The sequence below is a fragment of the Cetorhinus maximus genome, chromosome 10, assembly GCF_964194155.1.
Source record: "Cetorhinus maximus chromosome 10, sCetMax3.hap1.1, whole genome shotgun sequence".
Lineage (NCBI taxonomy): Eukaryota > Metazoa > Chordata > Chondrichthyes > Lamniformes > Cetorhinidae > Cetorhinus > Cetorhinus maximus.
The window spans coordinates 16,466,797-16,487,437 of NC_135888.1; the positions used below are offsets into that span (position 1 = coordinate 16,466,797).

At 47.0% G+C, this 20,641-nt stretch overlaps 1 protein-coding gene across 1 annotated transcript in view; it reads left to right on the forward strand.

Annotated features, from left to right (window-relative positions):
* LOC144686126 (hemicentin-1-like) overlaps nucleotides 1-20,641 on the forward strand; it is a 418,005-nt gene that overhangs the window by 74,463 nt on the left and 322,901 nt on the right. Inside the window, 8 exon segments of the mRNA XM_078551270.1 lie at nucleotides 2,395-2,667; nucleotides 3,728-3,869; nucleotides 12,735-12,862; nucleotides 13,592-13,705; nucleotides 15,278-15,436; nucleotides 15,569-15,763; nucleotides 17,475-17,570; nucleotides 20,032-20,159. Coding sequence (XP_078407396.1) covers nucleotides 2,395-2,667; nucleotides 3,728-3,869; nucleotides 12,735-12,862; nucleotides 13,592-13,705; nucleotides 15,278-15,436; nucleotides 15,569-15,763; nucleotides 17,475-17,570; nucleotides 20,032-20,159 — 1,235 coding nt within the window.

The following is a 20,641-nucleotide window of genomic DNA, read 5'->3' on the forward strand; positions in this document are numbered from 1 at the left end:
TTTATGTTGCCGAAAAGAGGGATATGTTGCTGAAGCTTTTCACCTTGCACTCATCAGGACAAGTGCACGAATACCAAATTTCAGATAATCACAACAATTTATACCACAGGAGAAAAGGGTGCTGATTGGTTGGCAAGTCGACCCTGATTGGCCGAGGCATTGCCACGGAGACAGCAACGTGGAACTCCGCGGCTTTCCACTCTTAACTGAGCCCGTCACAGGCACAATGGGTCGAATGGCCCCCTCCTGTACTGTATCATTTTACCAGTTGGAGCTGAGAGTCAGCTTACAGACAAGGGGTCTCCTTCTCTCTTAGATTTTCCTCCCCTCCCTTTCAGGAATCACCTTGCATCGGCTCCATGGGAAAAACTTTCCCCCCGTTGTAGGGGGAAGTGTGGGAATGGGCGCGCCTCCGATTGGCACCCCTGATCGGGGGCGGGCCGCCATTTTATGTGGGCAGGCCAATTAAGGCCCGCCCAGCGTGACATCCGCCGGGAAGCGCCATACGTTCCCTGTGCGGGCGGGGAGGGGGATTCCCTCAGCCGAGAGTGCGCTCTTTCGCGCAGAAGAGTGCACAGATCTCCCTGAGGCTAAGTGCTGCCTCACTGAGATCGGCTCACAATTAACATTTTTAATAGAATGATAAAAATAATTTCCCTGACATGTCCCCTCGTGTGACACTGTCACATGAGTTGGGACATGTCCATAACTTTTATTGAAAGATTTGATAAAAATTTAAATACCCTCAGGAAACCTCATCCCGCCCGTGGACGAGGTTTCATGCTTTTTCCAAGGCCGCCAGGGCTCCCGGCCTGCCCGCCAACATTAAGGTTGGACAGGCAGGTCCATCAATGACTTTAATTAGTTTTTCAATGGCCTCAATAGGCCATTGACCGGTCGGCGGGCACACAGCTGATTCTGCTGAAAATGGAAATGATGTGGGGTAATGTCGGGAGTTCCACCCAACGTCATCCCGCGTCATAATACGTGTTGCTGAGCGGGCCCCGCCCCCGCTCGCCGACCGGAAAACCCTGCCCCATCTCTCCTCAAGATGGTGGGCAGTAATTCACCGCCTAGCCTGGCACTAACCAGCGGCACCGTATACTGGGCCTTCGATGCCCTCAACCACAGGCACATTCTGAACACCGACCCCCTAAAGTGAAACTGTGCGAGCTAAGCTAGTGTTTGTACAAGCGGCATCCCAATTCTTTGCCCCTCTGATTTCCTCCGTCTTTCCTGAATCACTGACTTGCGCGTGTGTATATTCTCGGATGTCCATCTTTCTCCCTGTGTGGGTCTCGGCACTGAGCTGTCAGTCGGGTGTTATGACCGTGAAAGGGTAACCCAGCCAGCTGTTTTCCCACAAGGTGGTCACCGGGCAGGGTTGAAGGACGGTAACAGCCCCAACCCCGAGGTATTTGAATTCAGGAGCAGGAGGTGACCATTCAGCCCCTCAGACCTGTCCTTCCATTCAGTGAGATCATGGCTGTCCTGTGACTCAGCTCCATATACCTGCCCTTGCCCCAAATCGCTTAATCCCTTTGGATAACAAAAATCTATGAATCTCAGTTTTAAATTTATGGATTAATCTCGAATGAATTGTCATTTGTGGAAGGGGGGTTCCAAACTTCTACCACTATTTGTGTGCAGAGGTGTTTTCTGGTTTCACTCCTGAAAAGTCTGGCTTTAATTTTTAAACTACACCCTCCTCGTCCTGGACACCTCACCCAACAGAAATAGCCTCTCTCCACTTGACCTGTTCCCCTTAATATTTTGAGAACTTTGATCAAATTATCCCTTAGCCTTGTAAATTCCAGGGAAGACAACCCTAGTTTGTGTCACCTCTCCCAGTAGTTTAACCCTGGAATCCAGGTATCATTCTGGTAAATCTACACAGCAGCCCCAACAAGGTCAGTCTCTCTCTCTTAAGATTTAGTACCCAGAACTGTTCACAGTAACTCCAAGAGAGGTCCAACCAGGCTTTGGTATAGCTGTAGCAAGACTTCTTCCCCTTGTACTTTTGACCTCGAGATATAAAGTCCAGCATCTATTAGTCTTTTTAATTACATTTTGTGGATGTTCCTGACATTTTAGTGATTTATGTAAATTGACCCTGAGGTTCCTTTGCGCCTCTACTGTTTCTAGCTCAGAATAAATTCCGTGAACTCGGCATTGGATGTCGAAGACGATGAATTTGATGCTTTTTAAAACGCTATGATTGTGGCTCAAATTACCCTGTAGAATTATTTCGTTAAATAAGTCATGACACATTGACTTAATTTGAATTATTGGTGTTATGCGTTTCTTATTATTATTTTATTATTATTTCTTATTATCTTAAGATCCTCATCTCACGGCACCAGAAACCTTCATTTGTTTGCTTTCCCTCCCCAGAACCACCTCCTATTGTGGAAACTCCTCAAAACGTCACAGCATTCCCAGGAGATCAGGTGGTCCTGACGTGCCGAGTCCTTGGAAGCGTCCGATATAACATTACCTGGATGCGGGATGGGACTGAGCTGCAGGTTGACAATGAGCATGTCACCCTCTTGAGCAATTCATCCCTGGCCTTTTGGAATGTGCAGTCAGAGAACGCCGGACGCTATGAATGTATGGCAGTCAATATGCAGGGTTCAAGCCAAGCCTCGGTGTGGCTCTTTGTACCTGGTAAGAGTGGATCTTACAGTAGTCTCTGTACCTTCAGCGGTGAGAAATGGCTGCTTCAGTAGCCTTGAGGGAAGAAGAGAGATGAAGAAATCGGGTGATTCCGGGCATGGGGATTTTTAACTTCCCCTGAAAGATTTAAGGAAGTTTGGCTTGATTTCTTTGGGAATAGAGGAGACTTTGAGGAGGCTGGTTTACTGTTTCGAGTTTAATGTTGGTAGAATAACGCTAGTGAATTGCGTAGTGTAACAAGGGTTAAAGATAGGGAAATAAGAAGTAGGAAGGGACAGTGGGTGGAACGTTGGTTTTAAATACAAAAGAATAACCTTGTGCACTAAGTTACCAGAGAAAACAATGAACAATGGTTTCAGAATGTGATGGGCATGTTGACAGGTTGTTTGGTGAGGTTGAAACATCAGGTTTGCTGGTCCTAATGACCCTCCTGCTTCTGTTAACGGGGGAGTATTTTCTTTTGCCTCTTGTAACTCTTTTCAAGTCAAAACAATAAACTAAATTAACAAAAACAAGGGAGAAATCAAGCACAGCCCCTAAGTCAGGTCGGCTGTAAAATCAAGGAAAAACTTTAACTTTTGCCTCTTGTATTTTGATGTAATTTGTTGTATTGTTAAGCAGCCACTCACCTCACCCTCGTCGTAAATACCCCGGAAGGTGATGGGAGGCGCTGGAGAGGTTTCATTGGCTGTTTTTTAGAGGAGGGCGGAGCATTTCACGTTGGACCTGTGATAATGCGATACTAAAATTAACCAAAGACGTAACAAACGGAAAACAAAAAAACCCAATCCTGCAAATGCTGGAAATCTGTAATAAAAGCGTGAAAATGCTGGAAATGCTCAGCAGGTCGGGCAGCGCCCGGGTGGAGAGAGAAACAGACCTAATGTCTCTGACCCGGCAGGTCATTGACCTGAAATGTTAACTCCCTTTCTCTCGCCGCACAGAGGTTGTCCGACCCGCTGGACATTTCCAGCATTCTTGGTGCTTTTACTTTTGTATAATAAATGGGGACGGTCGTCCTTCTGGAACCTTCTCGTCTATTTGTTTGCAGAGGCCCCGCACGTCACTGTCAGCCCCAGTTCGCAGGGCTTTTTGAGAGGGGCGGAGGTCCGAATCAGCTGCTCTGCCACCGGTTACCCTGATCCTGGAGTCGTCTGGATTCACGAGGACGCACTTGTGAGGAGCAGTGACAGGTGAGCGACCTGGAATTTAGCCGCCTTTCATTGGAGTGCTGCCCTGCTGTAAGTGGAGGGAGGGTTGGATGTGCCTCACAGAGGAGTTACACTGACAGGCTAAGCTCAACACGTTGGACTGAACAACCTCCCTCGGAGGGTGACAGCACCAATCAATGTGCTGGGCCTGAATGGGGAGATTCAGGGCTCGTTGCCCGGACTGTGCATTCACTAATCTCAGTGTGGTGAGCAGTGGGAGTGCAACATTTAATATAACTGGGGAGGGAAACTCATTTCCTTTCCAGATCTCCATCCAGCACCACTGATAACGTAGAATATTTTAAGTTTTATGTTGTGTTTAATTTTTTTTTTATTTGTTCGGAGCTGTATTGGTTTCCCCCAGCAGAGAGGTCAATTACCAGGCGGCACAGGTTTAAGGGGCAGAATGTTTGGCTCGGCGAATGGGGGGCGGGGCCCGCTCGCCAAGGCGTAAGATGACGCGGGGTGAGGCCGGGCGTGCGTCCTGACGTCACCGCGCTTCATTCAGATTTTCAGTTCGGTGCGCGTTCACCGGAGTCGGCTGTGCGCCCACCGAACTGTCAAAGGCCTGTTAAGGCCAGTTAACTATCAATTGAAACCATTAACTGAGCTTAAGGTTGACGGGCAGGCGAAGAGCCCAGGCGGCCTTCACATTTATCGTGAAGCCTCCTCCACGGACGGGATCAGGTTTCATGAAGGTTTTTAAAGTCTTGTAAACATTTTTAATAAAATTAATAGACACGTCCCAGCTCATGTGACAGCTTCACATGAGGGGACATGTCTTAAAAAAATTTTTTTTTCCTTAATTAAATGTTTTCGAACTTAAACTAATCTCCCTGAGGCAGCTCTGTGCCTCGGGGGCATTCCTGCGCTCTTTCGCGCACATTCATGAAAAAGCGCAGGCCCTGACTCGGGTAACCCCCCTCCCCCCAACACAGGGAGCGCACGGCGGTTCCAGGCGCGCGTCACGCTGGCCGGGCCTTCATTGGCCCGCCCACATAAAATAGCTGTGCCCAGCTGATCGTGGGCGGCGTTTGGCTGGGCGCCTGCTCCCGCCCAACACCCCCCCTCCCCCAACCCCCGCCGGGGAGAAAATGCTTCCCAAGGTGATGGGTAGAAGGGTTAGAGGGGACATGAGGACAAACCTTTTCACCCAGAGGGTGGTCGGTGTCACTGCCCAAGTTGGTGGTTGAGGCTGAAATGCTCGACTGATGTAAAAGGCACCTGGACCTGCGCCTGAAGTGCTATAACCTGCGAGGCTTTGGACCAGGCGCTGGAAGGTGGGATTAAAATGGGCAGCTAGATTTTTTTCCCCAGTTGGCACAGATACAATGGGCTGAATGGCCTCTTTTTGTGCTGTAACTTTTCTATGGTTCTGTGGTTGGCCAGCAGTTAGCTGTTTGACCTCACCTGGACTGGTCTAGTTGTAGCTGTCTGGAATACAACTCTTCACCTTTCATTCTTTCCATGACAAAGATTCCTTTAAAGATGTTTTTTTCAGCTTTCAGACATGCTGTCTAACCATAGTCTAACTTAATTGATTTTGGTAAAAATCAAAGACTGGACAAAATGCCATAACTTTGCAGTATGAAGTCCCAGGTCGACCTACACCATCCCAGCCTTTAGCTTTTCCCCAGCTAACTGTCCTTCGCTGCTTACATTGGGACTCGTGTCCACAAATATTTCGGACAAACCCTCCGAACTGTCACAGCAGAAGGTTGGACTAATCGGACTTTTGAGCGTCAAACTGCATAGACCTAGTTCCAGTAGATAGGGAGAAACTGTTCCCGTTCCTGAACAAGGGGATTGGTCAAATAAAGCAAAAGCGACGTGAGGATAAACTTTTTCAGACAGCGAGCGGTTAAGGTCTGGAATGCACTGCCTGAGACTGTGCCGGAGGCAGGTTCAATTGAAGCATTCAAAACAGAATTGGACACTCATCTGACACGGACGAACGTGCTGGGTTAGAGGGAAGAACGTGCTGGGTTAGAGGGAAGAACGTGCCGGGTTAGAGTGAAGAACGTGCTGGGTTAGAGGGAAGAACGTGCTGGGTTAGAGTGAAGAACGTGCTGGGTTAGAGGGGTGAACGTGCTGGGTTAGAGTGAAGAAGGTGCTGGGTTAGAGGGAAGAAGGTGCTGGGTTAGAGTGAAGAACGTGCTGGGTTAGAGGGAGAACGTGCTGGGTTAGAGGGAAGAACGTGCTGGGTTAGAGTGAAGAAGGTGCTGGGTTAGAGTGAAGAACGTGCCGGGTTGGAGGGAGAAGGTAGGAGGATGACAGTAAGTGAATTCCTCATTTGGAATGTCAGTGGAAATCCAATGGGATGAATAGCCTCCTGCGCTGTAACAATTCTGTGATTCTGTGATATTGTACTCAATGCTCCTCCATAGTTGGAGAGGATTACTTAGTGTTTCCAGCACAGAATCAGGCCATTCAGCCCGCCTGCCCTATACCAGTGTATACTCCTCCCATCTTGCATCATCTCACTCTAACAACAGGTCCTTCTATTCCTTTCTCCCCTATGCACTTATCTAGCTTCCCCTAGGATGCATCAACGTGAGTGGCCTATACTCCATGCGGGAGTGAATTCCACATCGTAACTACTCTCTGAGTAAAGAAATTACTAGCCAGCGAACACTCTCAGTTTGGGCTCTAGTATTTCACTCAGAGCCAGGGAAATTGGGATTGATGGCTAGTATTCATAATTCCATTGCATTTGGATTGTTGAATGATTGTCTATTGATGTGTTTTGATGTGTCCAGCTAGGCGATCTTTGATTCCAATTTAAGACATGTCATAGAAGGAGGCCATTCCTCCCACCTTGCCCATGCTGGCTCCCTGCGAGAGCAACTTAATTAGTCCCCTCCCCTTCTTCTCCCCGTGGCCCTGCAGTTTGTTTTCTCTTCAGATCATTTATTTTTGAAAGCCACAATCGAATCTGCCTCCACCATGTTCTCAGGCAGTGCATTCCAGGCCCTAACCACTCACTTTCCCTCATGTTGTCCTTAGTCCGTTTGCCGTCCTCCTTAAATTGGTGTCCATTAATTCAGGTCTTAAGTTACTCGACTTTGCTGTTCAAACATCGTCGAACTTGAGTTAGATTATTAATTGGCCACTTACCTGTTGTGAACCTCAATGTGTATAAATGGTTTGCTGTGCTAACCTAATCAAGTGCCAAGAGTGCACTTCAAAAAGTAATTCATTGCTTGTGGAGTGTTCTGGAATGCCCCAAAGATGTGATAAAGTTTTTCATAAATGCAAAGTCCTGAGGCGAAAGCTTGCAATGTTGGTTTTGGCTGGCAGTGTTTTGTACCGTCATTGTAGATACCATTTGACATTTTGATAGGGTGAGTGTTTTTTTGCCCTGAGGACTCTTTGCAGCTCCACTTGGGTTAAAATAATACAAGGCAAGGCTGGAATATTGCTTAGACTGCCTAGGTGATTGTGGAGCCCAAGATGATGATGATGATGTGTATAACACAGAGCAATTTAAGGAGTCGCAGTTACTCATTTCCTATGGTGCAAATTAAGGCTGAAAGACAACAGCAATGAAGCAGCCATAGAAAAATGAGTGATTGAGTGCTTTCTGCAATCTATAAAGTCAACTTTAACTTGCTGAAATCAGTGGTAACAGGATGTTAATGACCTCTCAAAATGGGATTGATAGACTTAGTAATTGGAGCAAGAGCTCCTCGAGCCAGCTCTGCCATTCAATAAGGTCAGAGCTAATCTTCTGTCCACTTGCCTGCCCTATCCCCACGACTACTGATTCTCTTAATGTGCAACATCCCACCCAGCAACTGGCTGCCACTCTCATAGCAGACAAACTGCCTGTCTGTTTCTGGTGATAAGCCACTTACAGCATGTAAATTGGGGTCCTACGCTATACAGGCAATGACTGTCTCCAATTAGAGAGATTCTCCTCATTTCCCTTTCGCATTTATTGACATTACCATCATAGAATCTTCAACCGTCAACGTCCTGGAGTCACCTTTAACCAGAAACTGAACTGGACTAGCCATATAAATACTGTGGCTACAAGAGCAGGTCAGAGGCTGGAAATTCTGTGGCAAGTAACTGATCTCCTGACTCCCCAAATAGCATGTCCGCCATCCACAAGGCGTAAGTCACGTGTGATGGAATACTTTCCATTTGCCTGGATGAGTGTGGCTCCAACAACACTCAAGAAGCTCGAGACCATCCAGAACAAAGCAGCCCGCTTAATCAGCACTACATCCACCACGTTAAACATTCACTCCCTCCACCATTGACGCACAGTGGCAGCAGTGTGTGTACCATCTACAAGATGCACTGCAGAAACTCACCAAGGTCCCTTCGACAGCACCTTCCAAACCCATGACCTCCATCGTCCAGAAGAACAAGGGCAGCAGACCCTGCAAGTTCCCCTCCAAGCCACTTACCATCCTGAATTTGAACTATATGGCCGTTCCTTCACTGTTGCTGGGCCAAAATCCTGGGATTTACTTCGTACAGCTGTACCTACACCACCTTCTCAAGCACCTTCTCAGCAGATGGGCAATAATCCTGGCAGTGCCAGATATCTCGTGAATGAGTTTAAAATAATATAGGACCCCGGTCGCCATTCTGGTGAGAACTGGTCCACTCTGGTGACCGCTCTTTCACTGCTGATAGAGCTGGGGAAGTCCTAAAAAGGTAAGCTGTAAATTTATTCTTGGGGGGGGTGGGTCCAGGAGGAGCAGGAACGACCCTGTGCACCTCACAAAAACATTGTAGGCTGCTGCGCCCCCTCACCCCATGCCTTACCTGGCACCTTCACCCCCTCTCCCCACCCTGTTCATGCCTCCCCTGCCCCTCCCCAGGCAACTGACCTTGCTGTGGCCTAAAACTGGTCAGCTGCCTCGAGGCGCAGTTTAGTGTCAGATCGAGATGAGACTTGGGCCTCGGTTTGGCGACGGCCTGTTTGCTGTTGCTAATGGTGACTGATCAGTATGCTCTGCCTGGATTGGCTGCAGCACAGTTAAAACCCACCTGCACGTATTTTGTCGGGATGCTGCTCAGCCAAGAGGTTAAAGGTCGTTTCACTTGTTGAAAGCTCGCTTCTAGTCATCCCCAAATTGGGTTCATTTGGTAGCAATGTGCAAGACTTTTGCAATCTTCACACATTTACTGAGCGTTGCAAAATTTGATTGCAACATCTGGCGATATTTTTGGCAGCTTAGTTCTGAATGTTAGTGATGTGGCTTCTTTCCAGATGCTCTTTCTCCTGAATCTTTGCTACACATGGCAGACACATGGCAGCTGAAATTTAACACAGAGAAGTGTGAAGTGATATATTTTGGCAGCCAGAATGAGGAGAGGCACTATGAACTAAACATGAACTGTGTAGTTTTGGTCTTGTTCGCTAAGGAAGGATTTACTTGTCTTAGAAATGCTGCGAGAAAATTTCATTAAAAATTGACTCCTGGGATGAGGATGTGGAGAGATTGAGTAGAATGGGTCTGTATTCTCTGGAGTTTATAAGGATCAGAGGTGACCTCATTGAAACTTAGGAAACTCTTAGAGGGCTTAAAAGGGTAGATGCTAACAGGCTGTTTGCCCTGACTGGAGAGCTTAGAACTGGGGAGCACAGTCTCAGAATAAGAGGGATTGAGATGAGGAGAAATTTTCCCACTCGAGGATGGTGAATCTTTGGAATTCTCTGCCTCAGAGGGCTGTGGATGCTCAGTTGTTGATTGTTTTTAAGATGGAGATTGACACATTTTTTGGGCACTAAGGGAATTGGGTTAGTGCCGGAAAGTGGACTTGAGATGGAAGATCAGTCATGATCTTGTTGAATGGCAGAGCAGGCTTGAGGGGCCGAATGGCCTACTCCTGCTCCTATTTCTGAGTTTCCTATGTAAAAGCTACAATAAGAAAAGGCGCAGGAGCAGAGAAACCCGGTGGTGTATTTACCTGGTAGGGTGTAGCTTCAAAAGGGATCAGCACGAGGTGGTCAGTAAATGTTTCATTTAGCCCCGGGTTTAAAACGAGTTAACGCAATGGCACAGGTTGTGAGGCTTTGCGCAGAGCAGGGCTGTAGATCTGCTGCAGCATCACCTATGCTCATAACACGTCTGTGTGCGCTCAGCTTTTGGTAGTAACCTAGGCTGAGTGCTCCTGCTGTATGGGGAGAAGTCAGTGGGTGGACGAAGAGACAGAAAGGTTGCAAGCTTGTCTTCAAACTCTTGTCAGGCTTGTGCTTTTACTAACGTACAGATGGCCGACTAAAACTTCAATAAGGAAAGGTTGGCCAGTAATTAGAAGCGATTTACAACGATGACAGAAAGGTTGGCCAGCAATAGGAACCATTTACGATGACAAAGTAAAAGGGGGCCCATTCGTAAAAGCAAAAGGAAAATTGAAAATTGCCGGGATTAAGGGAAGTTATCTGTGATCCTGAAGAAAAGCCTCACTCGGGTGCTGCTCTAAAGAAAGCTGCAGCATTGCCCAGAGTTTTCTGGCATGGATGCTATCTAGAAATAATTAGTTCTACTGCAAGAATAACATGGATGTATTCAAACTTGAGAGGAATTAGAACCAGCTACCAATCTTGGCGATGAATCAGGCTACTGGTGTCTTTTAACATTAGAACAGGCACATTAATAAGACTTTTATAAATTGTTTTTTCTTATCAGTCGTCCCTCCCTACTTGTACGAATGTAATCTTTTTTAATATATTAGGTCAAACTGAACATTAATCCAATATAAAAGCAAAATACTGCAGATGCTGGAAATCTGAAACAAAAACAGAAAATGCTGGAAAAACTCAGCAGGCCTAACAGCATCTGTGGAGGGAAAGTCAGAATTAACATTTCCATTAACTCTGTCTTTCTCTCCACCGATGTTGTTAACCCTGCTGGGTTTTTCCAGCATTTTCTGTGTTTGTGTTGAAAATGAATCCAACCTGACTGTGTAGGCCCCCTGAAGGTTACGTTGTTTAATAGCGGGCCTAACCTTATTCCCAAGGTTCGGTGGTTGCCTCACTATGTGCTCCAGTTGGAAGAAGCAGCAGATAGCATATACAGACCCTATAGCCTGAAGGAAAGGGAAAGAAAGAGAAATCTATCACCGTTCCTTCACTGTCTCTGGGTCAAAATCCTGCAACTCTCTTCCTAACAGCACTGTGGGTGTACCTACACCACATGGACTGCAGCGATTCAGGAAGGCAGCTCACCACCACCTTCTCAAGGGCAATTAGGGATGGGCAATAAATGCTGGCCTCACCAATGATGCCCACATCCTGTTAATGAATAAAAAAATTACACTATTTTACACCATTTAGCTACCTCTCGACACCCTGTGTGTTGACAGCCCAGGGAACGATGTGATCCTCTGGACTGGTTTCAATTCCCTCGGAGGGGGGGTCTTGGAGAAATTTCTTCAAGTATTTTTTTTCCCCTTATTGGCTTTGGATTTTTTTTTGCTCTCCTTTTTGCCTGTCACAGAGAATTACATTGGCCAGGAGGATGAGTGAAGTCCAGGTTAGATTAGCTACCGCAGGAGGCCTGACCAATGACCGAAGTAGTGGCTGGAAGCCCAAAAACATCGGCACAAAGTTGAAAAAACGCCTAATGCCACCACTAGTGTGGAGTGTTGCACTCCATGGATGTGAGAGTTGGACCCTGAAGAAAGAGGATGAGGGGAGGAGAACGGTCTTTGAAATGTGGATTTGGCGGAGGATGGTCAGAATCAGCTGGATGGACAGAAAGGCCAGTGAGTGGGTTACATCAAGAGTCGAAGTTCAGGAATCAAAATGGCTGCCAAGTACAGTTAGAGAGAGAAAGATAGCCAAGTTCAGGCATTGTAAATGAAGACCAAACAGCCTTATCCTGGTAACAATTGAAGGAGAAACTGGGGGTAAAAACAGAAGAGGAAGAAGAATAATCGGATGGGTGGATAACATTGAGATGTGGACTGAGGGAGGCTTGAAGAAAATCAGGGAAGAAGCAAGACGATGTCAACTAAGGCTATGGTGAAAATGAACAAACCGGGGTGGCTGGGAGGTATGGGGTGAGGGAGGGGTTGGTAAGAAGTTTTTTTAGGTAGGATGGCCTTGCCAGGTTTGATAGACTAGCTATTCCTCCTCTGCCTGGCATGTAAGTGCATGTAGACCTTCCTGATATTAGCATGGGCTGACCTGTGGGTAAGTGATCTCTCACATTCTGTGGAAATTTCTGTTTATCAGCCTGTACTTGAACCTGAGTGGATTTGGATGTACATTTAGCACTACAAGTCCATGAGCTGACTAAAGGGAATGATCATTTGATGTTTGCCTGAAGGAGACAGAGGCTTAACGTTTTATTTTTTGATTATGTCATTCTTTGGGTGAGGGGGGTTAAATGTTTGTATTTTCTTCCCTGCACAAGACACCACCTCTGCTCAGGTGAATGAAGTTCTGGCTCCACAAAGCACGAGCTTCCAGTGGGAATGAGATCCATTGGCGTTAGTGTGGTGGCACAGATTCCACAGGACCCTACAAAGGGCAATTGGACATGCCCTTGAACTTAGGAACTCAAACCTGGGAATTACTGTCAGGATTACTGGGTCAAAATACTCATTGTGTCCCCATTTTATTTCTTTGTTTTCCATTTTGTTGGAGGTACCAACCTGTTTTTAAAATAAGTCTTTTGAACACGCTATTTGCCTGTTAATATCCTTGACAGATATTTTCCTGGGCCTGTTTGGACAAAAGTCCAGTGTTTTACTCTTCATTTCTCCTGAGGTATTAGGCACAAGTTCATGCACCTGCTTAAAGACATTGTGTAAGCTCCTTGTGTCTGGTCAAGGGTTTCAATTTGGATTCTGTCCATTTTTTTTTTTCCCTCTCAGATTCACCGTCAACGAGTTTGGCACTTTAATAATAAAAGACTCTGTCCCGGAGGATGCTGGGAGTTACACCTGCCTCGCGTCGAACGCGATTGGAACAGACCGGGAGGAAGCGAAGTTGAAATACTCGGGTAAGGGGAGCAGATGTGGGGTGCACCTGGAGTAATAGCTGCTGCCAAACCCACCCTCAGACAGAGAAAGCGGGAGAGAGGGGATCTGTCTGCACGCGCTTGCTCTGATTTAAGCTGCTACAACACAGGTCAGGGAAAAAAATCACTTCAGAGACACGTGAAACATATAAGACTCTGAGGGGGTTTGACAGGGAAGATGCTGAGAGGACGTTTCCCCTCCTGGAGGATTCTAGAACAAGGGGGCGCAGTTTCAAAAAAAAAGGGGTTTCCCATTTAAGACGGGGATGAGCACGAATTTCGTCTCTCGGAGGGTCCCGAGTCTTTGGAATTCTCTTCCGCAGAGAGCAGCAGAGACTGGGCCTTTGGATATATTCAAGGCTGAGTTAGACAGATTTTTAATCGACAAGGGGGTCAGGGATTGTGGGGGGCAGGCAGGAATGTGGAGCTAAGGCCACAATCTGATCAGCCAAGATCTTATTGAATGATGGAGCAGGCTCGAGGGGCTGAATGGCCTACTTCCTACTCCTATTCCTTCTGACGTTAATTCGTAGTTGATATATTTTTCCTGCCTTTGTAATTATATTAACAGTTAATCGGGGGTGGAATGCAGAACAATTTCAACATTGTTCAGAGGTAAATCAGAATAAAGGTGGGATGTCTTTTCAGGTTGCTTGCAGCCTTTTGTGGTCCAGCGCCCATTCTAACCAGATTGTGTCTGTGCACCTGCAGAGATCCCCACGATCACCGTGCTGAATCCGGTGGTGCTCGCTGCCGTCATGGAGATGGCATTCCTGGAATGTCGAACTGCGGGAGTCCCACAGCCTGAGGTCAAATGGTACAAAGGTATTGGCAACGCAATGGGTGGAGAGTTTCCTGGACGCTATCCCACAGCCCCCTGCTGTGACGCTGGTAGTGGAGTGAGCAGTGCAGAGCCTGTGTCAATTAAAATTCCAATATGCAACACCATATGTGCTGTGTCTGGCATGTTGAATGAGCAGCGATTTAAATTTATGAGAATTACCAAGGATACATGAGTCAGCAGAATATTGATGTTACTCAGGGTCATGGGGACGGTGCAGCATCACTTGGGGTCAATCTGGAGTACGGTATTACACAGTTAATCCAGAGTACAGTATTACTCAGGGTCAATCTGGGAGTACAAAATTACTCAGGGGTCAGCCCGGGAGCACAGTATTACTCAGGGTCAGCCCGGAGTACAGGATTATTCAGGGTCAGTCCTGGAATACAGTATTACTCAGGGTCAATCCGGGAGCACAGTATTACTCGGTCAATCCGGGAGTACGGTATTACTTGGTCAATCCTAGAGTACAGTATTACTCAGGGTCAGTTGGAGTGCAAAATTACTCAGGGTCTATCTGGAAGTACGGTATTACTCAGGGTCAGTCCGGGAGTACAGTATTACTCGGTCAATCCGGGAGTACGGTATTACTCAGGGTCAGTCCAGGAGTACAATATTACTCAGGGTCAACCTGTGAGTACAATATTACTCGGGGTCAACCTGGGAATACAATATTACTCGGTCAATCTGGGAGTACGGTATTACTTGGTCAATCCTAGAGTACAGTATTACTCAGGGTCAGTTGGAGTGCAAAATTACTCAGGGTCTATCTGGAAGTACGGTATTACTCAGGGTCAGTCCGGGAGTACAGTATTACTCGGTCAATCCGGGAGTACGGTATTACTCAGGGTCAGTCCAGGAGTACAATATTACTCAGGGTCAACCTGTGAGTACAATATTACTCGGGGTCAACCTGGGAATACAATATTACTCGGTCAATCTGGGAGTACGGTATTACTTGGTCAATCCTGGAGTACAGTATTACTCAGGGTCAGTTGGAGTGCAAAATTACTCAGGGTCTATCCGGAAGTACGGTATTACTCAGGGTCAGTCCAGGAGTACAGTATTACTCGGTCAATCGGGAGTACGGTATTACTCATTGTCAGTCTGGGAGTACAATATTACTCAGGGTCAATCTGGGAGTACAGTATTACCCAGAGTCAGTTGGAGTACAAAATTACTCAGGGTCTATCCGGAAGTATGGTAGTACTCAGGGTCAGTCCGGGAGTACGGTCTTACTCAGGGTCAGTCCGGGAGTGCAGAATTCTGGAGCAACAATGCCTAGCACTATGGTGTTTTGAAACAGTGAGTAGGGAGAAACCGTTCCCATTGATGGAAGGGTCATGAACCAGAGTGAGAGTCGTTCCCAGGGTGTGGTGTCAGGTTTGTGGAGGGATGAGAGCAAACCATCCATCTAAATAGTTGCAAGAACTGCATTAGATGGTTGGGAAAAAAATGTGATTTTAAATCTTTACAGGAATCTTCTCAAAAGTGTTTTTTTGGAATACAAAAATATCTTGTGTGTGATAATGATGCTGAACTGTATTTCTGAGCAGGTGACCTGGAGCTGACCCTGGCCCCATTTGCAGAAGTTGATCCAGTTCATGGTACACTAATGATAAGGGAGGTGCAGGAGGTGGATGCGGGAAAGTATAGCTGTGTGGCCACCAATGAGGCTGGCACCTCCTCTGCCACGGTCATGTTAGACGTTGGGTGTAAGTTGTGCTCTGCAGATTTTAAGAACTCATTACGAACCAGTTCTCTGCTGGTCTTGTGTGGCCGTTAATTGAAGATGTCGTGGAGCTTGGTGAGCTGTGTCTGACGTATTCCTGCCTCCTTTTTCTCAGCTGCCCCTCTGTTCTCAGAGACCCCCTCTGATGTCTCTGTGGCTATCGGTGATAATGTGACGTTACCTTGCCGTGCGGTCGGAGACCCCGCTCCACAGGTCACCTGGCAACGACTTGACGGACAGCCCCTCTTTGCCAAAGCTGATTCAATGAGCTTTGTTAGCCAACTGGAGACAGGCAGCTTGTTCATAGAGAGTAAGTATAAGGGGTTCTACAATAGAGTTGTCCAGAAAATGCTGATAGCTACAAGTATGGCTACGTTGACGCTGTTTTAGGCACGTGTGCTCACACAATACTTTATGTCTGCATATTTTCCTGATAAACATCTACCACCGTTCAGTGAGCGAGGAAGTAAAATAGTCGTAAAAATCACCGGCATAAAAACAAAACGTGTAACGTTTGTCTTTTAGTGATCAGCTTGCGGTGAGCCTGGCCTCATGTACAGATGCCATGTCCATGTTCAGCCTACCAATTCCATGTTGGTCACAGCTGATTTATGCCTGTTATCGACCAGCTGGCAGTTGTCGATCAGTCCCATACTCATGGTCCTGACATTCCAGCTTACCAATCAATGAATTGGCATCTTCTTCCTTTCCCCTTGTTTTGTTTGTCTGGTGTGATGGATTCTGTCCACTTGTTGAGCCGAGACTCTAAGCTCCAAGCACCTGCTGAAGCAAATGGCCCATGGCGGGGTTAGTGCCTTACTAGTCAGGGGCTACCCGACTTGAGGCTGACCAGTGGGACATGATGATCCCTCCCCATGTCGGAGACAGTCCAGAGCACCCGTTCTCTACGCCAATTGAGTTGCGCCCGTAAGTGCTGTCTCCAGTATTGTGTTAATGCTCTACAGCGAAACTGGAGCATCCACTCCAAATTGCAAGCCTGGACAAAATTTATGGAGACCCTGGGCTGCCCAAACATTAGGGTCTCCCTCTTGACTTCCCCGGTTGAGTCTATAGGAGTGCGGAGCACTATGTTTGGCACCAGCTTGGCTGCAGGAGTTGCCGGAAAGATAACATGTTTCTAGATCAGTCTGCCGGATTTTTCATCAGGGTTTACTCCCTTAGCCTTCAACTCTCCCGAGGTATCCACATGACAGCGAAGCTATTGGCCCAGAGCTGCAAGTTTGGTTCAGGAGTATCGGGGCGTGTCTGCATGGCGGCCTGCATGTCTGAGGGCCAAAGCCCCTCCTAGTTCCTCTGACGCTTTGGCCCGGAGCTTCAAGGGGCCAGGGTTCCATGTGTTACCACGAAGAGGCACAGCAAAGGACTCGCTGTTGGGGAGATGTGTGCTGGCAGGAAGAGACTTACGCATTTGACTCTCTTTTTCGCATTGCTGCTAACCAGCGGTGTAGGCTTGAAAATGAGAAGCAAACCAGAACACAAAGGTGGAAAGCCTGCTCACACTCTTCACCCACACACTGGATGCATCACATCGACCTGTTGGACACACAAAGCTATTGGGACCTTTGAATATTCCCATGTCAACAGTAAGACAGGGAGTGAAACAAAGAAAGCGATCTGCGACTGCCTGACCTTACTTTGTGTCGGATCTTTACATTCAGCAGAGACACTTACCCCTCCAGTTCAGCCTGCATTCAGACCCAGGATGCGTATATTCATTTACAATATGCTACCTTGTTAGACAGTCCCATTCTCTGGAAAACAACTTGTGCAGAAACAAGTTCACAATGTGAAATGTTGATTCAATACACAAAAACCTTTCCCATTAATTCCATATAAAAAAGCAGATGATTTATTGTGAAGATGCCCAGAGACCCAATTCTGTTTAATTCCACTTATTAATAGCCACGGATTCAGGCATTCACTTGGCATGAGTCAGCTGTGGTGTCTGGTTCTCCCCCCTCCCAGCCAGTACCAGACTTACACCTTTACTTTTTTTACAGGTGTGTGGTTGGATGATGAAGCCAGGTATGTGTGCGAGGCGCAGAACCAGTTTGGAGTGATCCGTGCAGAAGCAGCACTGACTATCACCGGTCTTGGTGAGTCACAGGATGTTATAGCCCAGAAACAGGCCCATTAGATCTGCACCAGCATGCCTTTTCCCCACATGAGCTTCCCTATACCTCTTTAACATTTCTCTTTTTAAAGCAAATATCTAACTTAGAATCACAGAATCACAGTGCAGAAGAGGCCCTTCGGCCCATCGAGTCTGCACCGACAGGTGAGAAACACCTGACCTACCTACCTAACCCCATTTACCAGCACTTGGCCCATAGCCTTGAATGTTATGACGTGCCAAGTGCTCATCCAGGTACTTTTTAAAGGATGTGAGGCAACCCGCCTCCACCACCCTCCCAGGCACTGCATTCCAGACCGTCACCTCTGGGTTCCTCACATCCCCCCTAAACCTCCTGCCCCTCACCTTGAACTTATGCCCCCTTGTGACTGGCCCTTCAACTAAGGGGAACAGCTGCTCCCTATCCACCATGTCCCTGCCCCTCATAATCTTGTACATCTCAATCAGGTCGCCCCTCAGTCTTCTCTGCTCCAACGAAAACAACCCAAGTCTATCCAACCTCTCTTCATAACTTAAATGTTTCATCCCAGGCAACATCCTGGTGAATCTCTTCTGCACCCCCTCCAGTGCAATCACATCCTTTCCTATAATGTGGCGACCAGAACTACACACAGTACTACAGCTGTGGCCTCACCAAGGTTCTATACAACTCCAACGTGACCTCCCTACTTTTGTAATCTATGCCTCGATTGTTAAAGGCAAGTGTCCCATATGCCTTTTTCACCACCCCACTAACATGCCCCTCCGCCTTCAGAGATCTATGGACACACACGCCAAGGTTCCTTTGTTCCTCAGAACTTCCTAGTGTCATGCCGTTCATTGAATACTTCCTTGTCAAATTACTCCTTCCAAAGTGTATCACCTCACACTTTTCAGGGTTAAATTCCATCTGCCACTTATCTACCCATTTGATCATCCCATCTATATCTTCCTGTAACTCCATTAAGAAGGATTTTTGGCTGCTGCTTCAGCAGTGTTTTCCAGACAGAGAATTCCACATTTGAACCAACTTCTGTGCAAAGATTTTTTTCTCCAACATTATTTTTCATCACTTTAGTGATTGCCTTAAATTTATGCTGCCTCATTCCCACCCCATTGACCAGTGGAAATAAGCTATCACTATTTATTCTAACATGATTTTAAAGACTTCTCCCTTCACCTTCTCAGTTCTGGTGAGAAAACCCTTAACATTTGAGTCTCTCTTCCTGACTGAAAGCCCCTGTTTTTTTTTATTCATTCATGGGATGTGGGCTTCGCTGGCTGGGCCAGCATTTATTGCCCATCCCTAGTTGCCCTTGAGAAGGTGGTGGTGAGCTGCCTTCTTGAACCGCTGCAGTCTATATGGTGTAGGTACACCCACAGTGCTGTTAGGGAGGGAGTTCCAGGATTTTGACCCAGTGACAGTGAAGGAACGGCGATATATTTCCAAGTCAAGATGGTGAGTGACTGGGAGGGGACCTGGTAATGTCCTATAATGAACCTGCACTGCACTTTTTCCATGATTGTTATACCGTCCTGCTGACTGGGTGCCCAAAACTCTACAAAGCTCTAACAATAGCCATGTAAGTGGTGGCAACAGAGTTAGAGGCTTAAGGGTTGCAGTGAGGGCAGTACAAGTGGAGCTCCACACTGCCCTTGACCGTGCCATGCCTAGCTTGGGGATACCATTGCAGGCAGGGTTCCCTAACCATTACTCTTCACCTTTCTTGGTATATTTATTCCACATGCTCGGGAAAGAGAGACCAGATTTTGCACTGGATGAGCAGGAGGTGGTTTCTGCTTGTTGGTAAATCTGTTCCAACCCATTCTACGTTTTCCATGTATCCTGGTGAATAGAAGTATGATTGTCTGAATACCAACACTATTCTGGTGGGGCGGCGGCAGATTTTAGTGGCGGCTTGGGCAGAATGGGTCGGGCGACCATACTCTTTCCTTGTTCCTTTTTACACCATTGAGGTATTTGACACGTGGGGCACAGGCCATTTCTCTCAAACCAAACATTTAGACAGGTGTAAGACTCACACGGCAGGCTTGGCACTCCATGTTGTAGTGCTCAGCTCCGCGGTCGTCTTTATATCCACATTCCTTCTTTGAGTAAATACCTAGGATTTTTTATTCAAATAAAATAGCTGCTGATTGTTTTACAAGACAATGATTCCCTTTTTGTTCAGATTACCTCGATTTTTTTTAATTTATTCTGAAGCGAATGCTCCACAGCTGTTAGAAAGCTGGATGTGGCCGCTCGGAGACTATATAGAATGAGGAGGTTTAATGAGGCTTCACAGAGGGGAAGCTGGAGTGAAAACAATCTTCTTCCTCTCTGGTTATGATGCTAGAATTTACTGATCACAAAGAACAGTCCAATCTGCAGTGAAATGCTGAATTGTTCGTGCCTGACTCGATCCTTCTGTTTTCGTCCAAAGTTGCCCCTGATGTGGTAGCTAGTGCCCCGGTTGTCAATGTGCTGGAGGGTCGGTCTCTGACATTACCATGTGTGGTGCTGGCTGGTAACCCCTTCCCTGAACGTTTCTGGTTGAAAGACAACCAGCTGGTGAGTACGTGCTTTGAGACCTTTCCTATCTTGAAACTTTTCTCCTTGCGCTTTCAGCTATCGCAAAAACCAAGACATGCTTTCCAGCGCAGGCTGCCTGATAGCAATCAGACGTCAGAACCCCGGCCTGACTTTTCCCAAGCCTGGGCCTGGCCCTAATCGCTGTCCGTGGTGCGATCAGCCACCTCTGCACAGACCAAGAATCCAACCTGGACCTTCTGGTTTGAATGACTTAGTGTGATCGTGGTCAATGCCTTTACTCGCGTGGCTATGGGGAGAGCTCAGATATTTAATTTTAAATAGGTTATTAGAATTTCCACCCACCAAAAGCTGAAACTGTTCCAGTTCATTTCACTGGGGAGGCAGGCTATTTGTCCCTGGACTAGTAATCCAGAGGCCCAGTGTAATGCTCTGGGGACCAAGGTTCGCATGGTGGATGGTGGAATTTAAATTCAATAAAAATCTGGAACTAAAACTCTAAT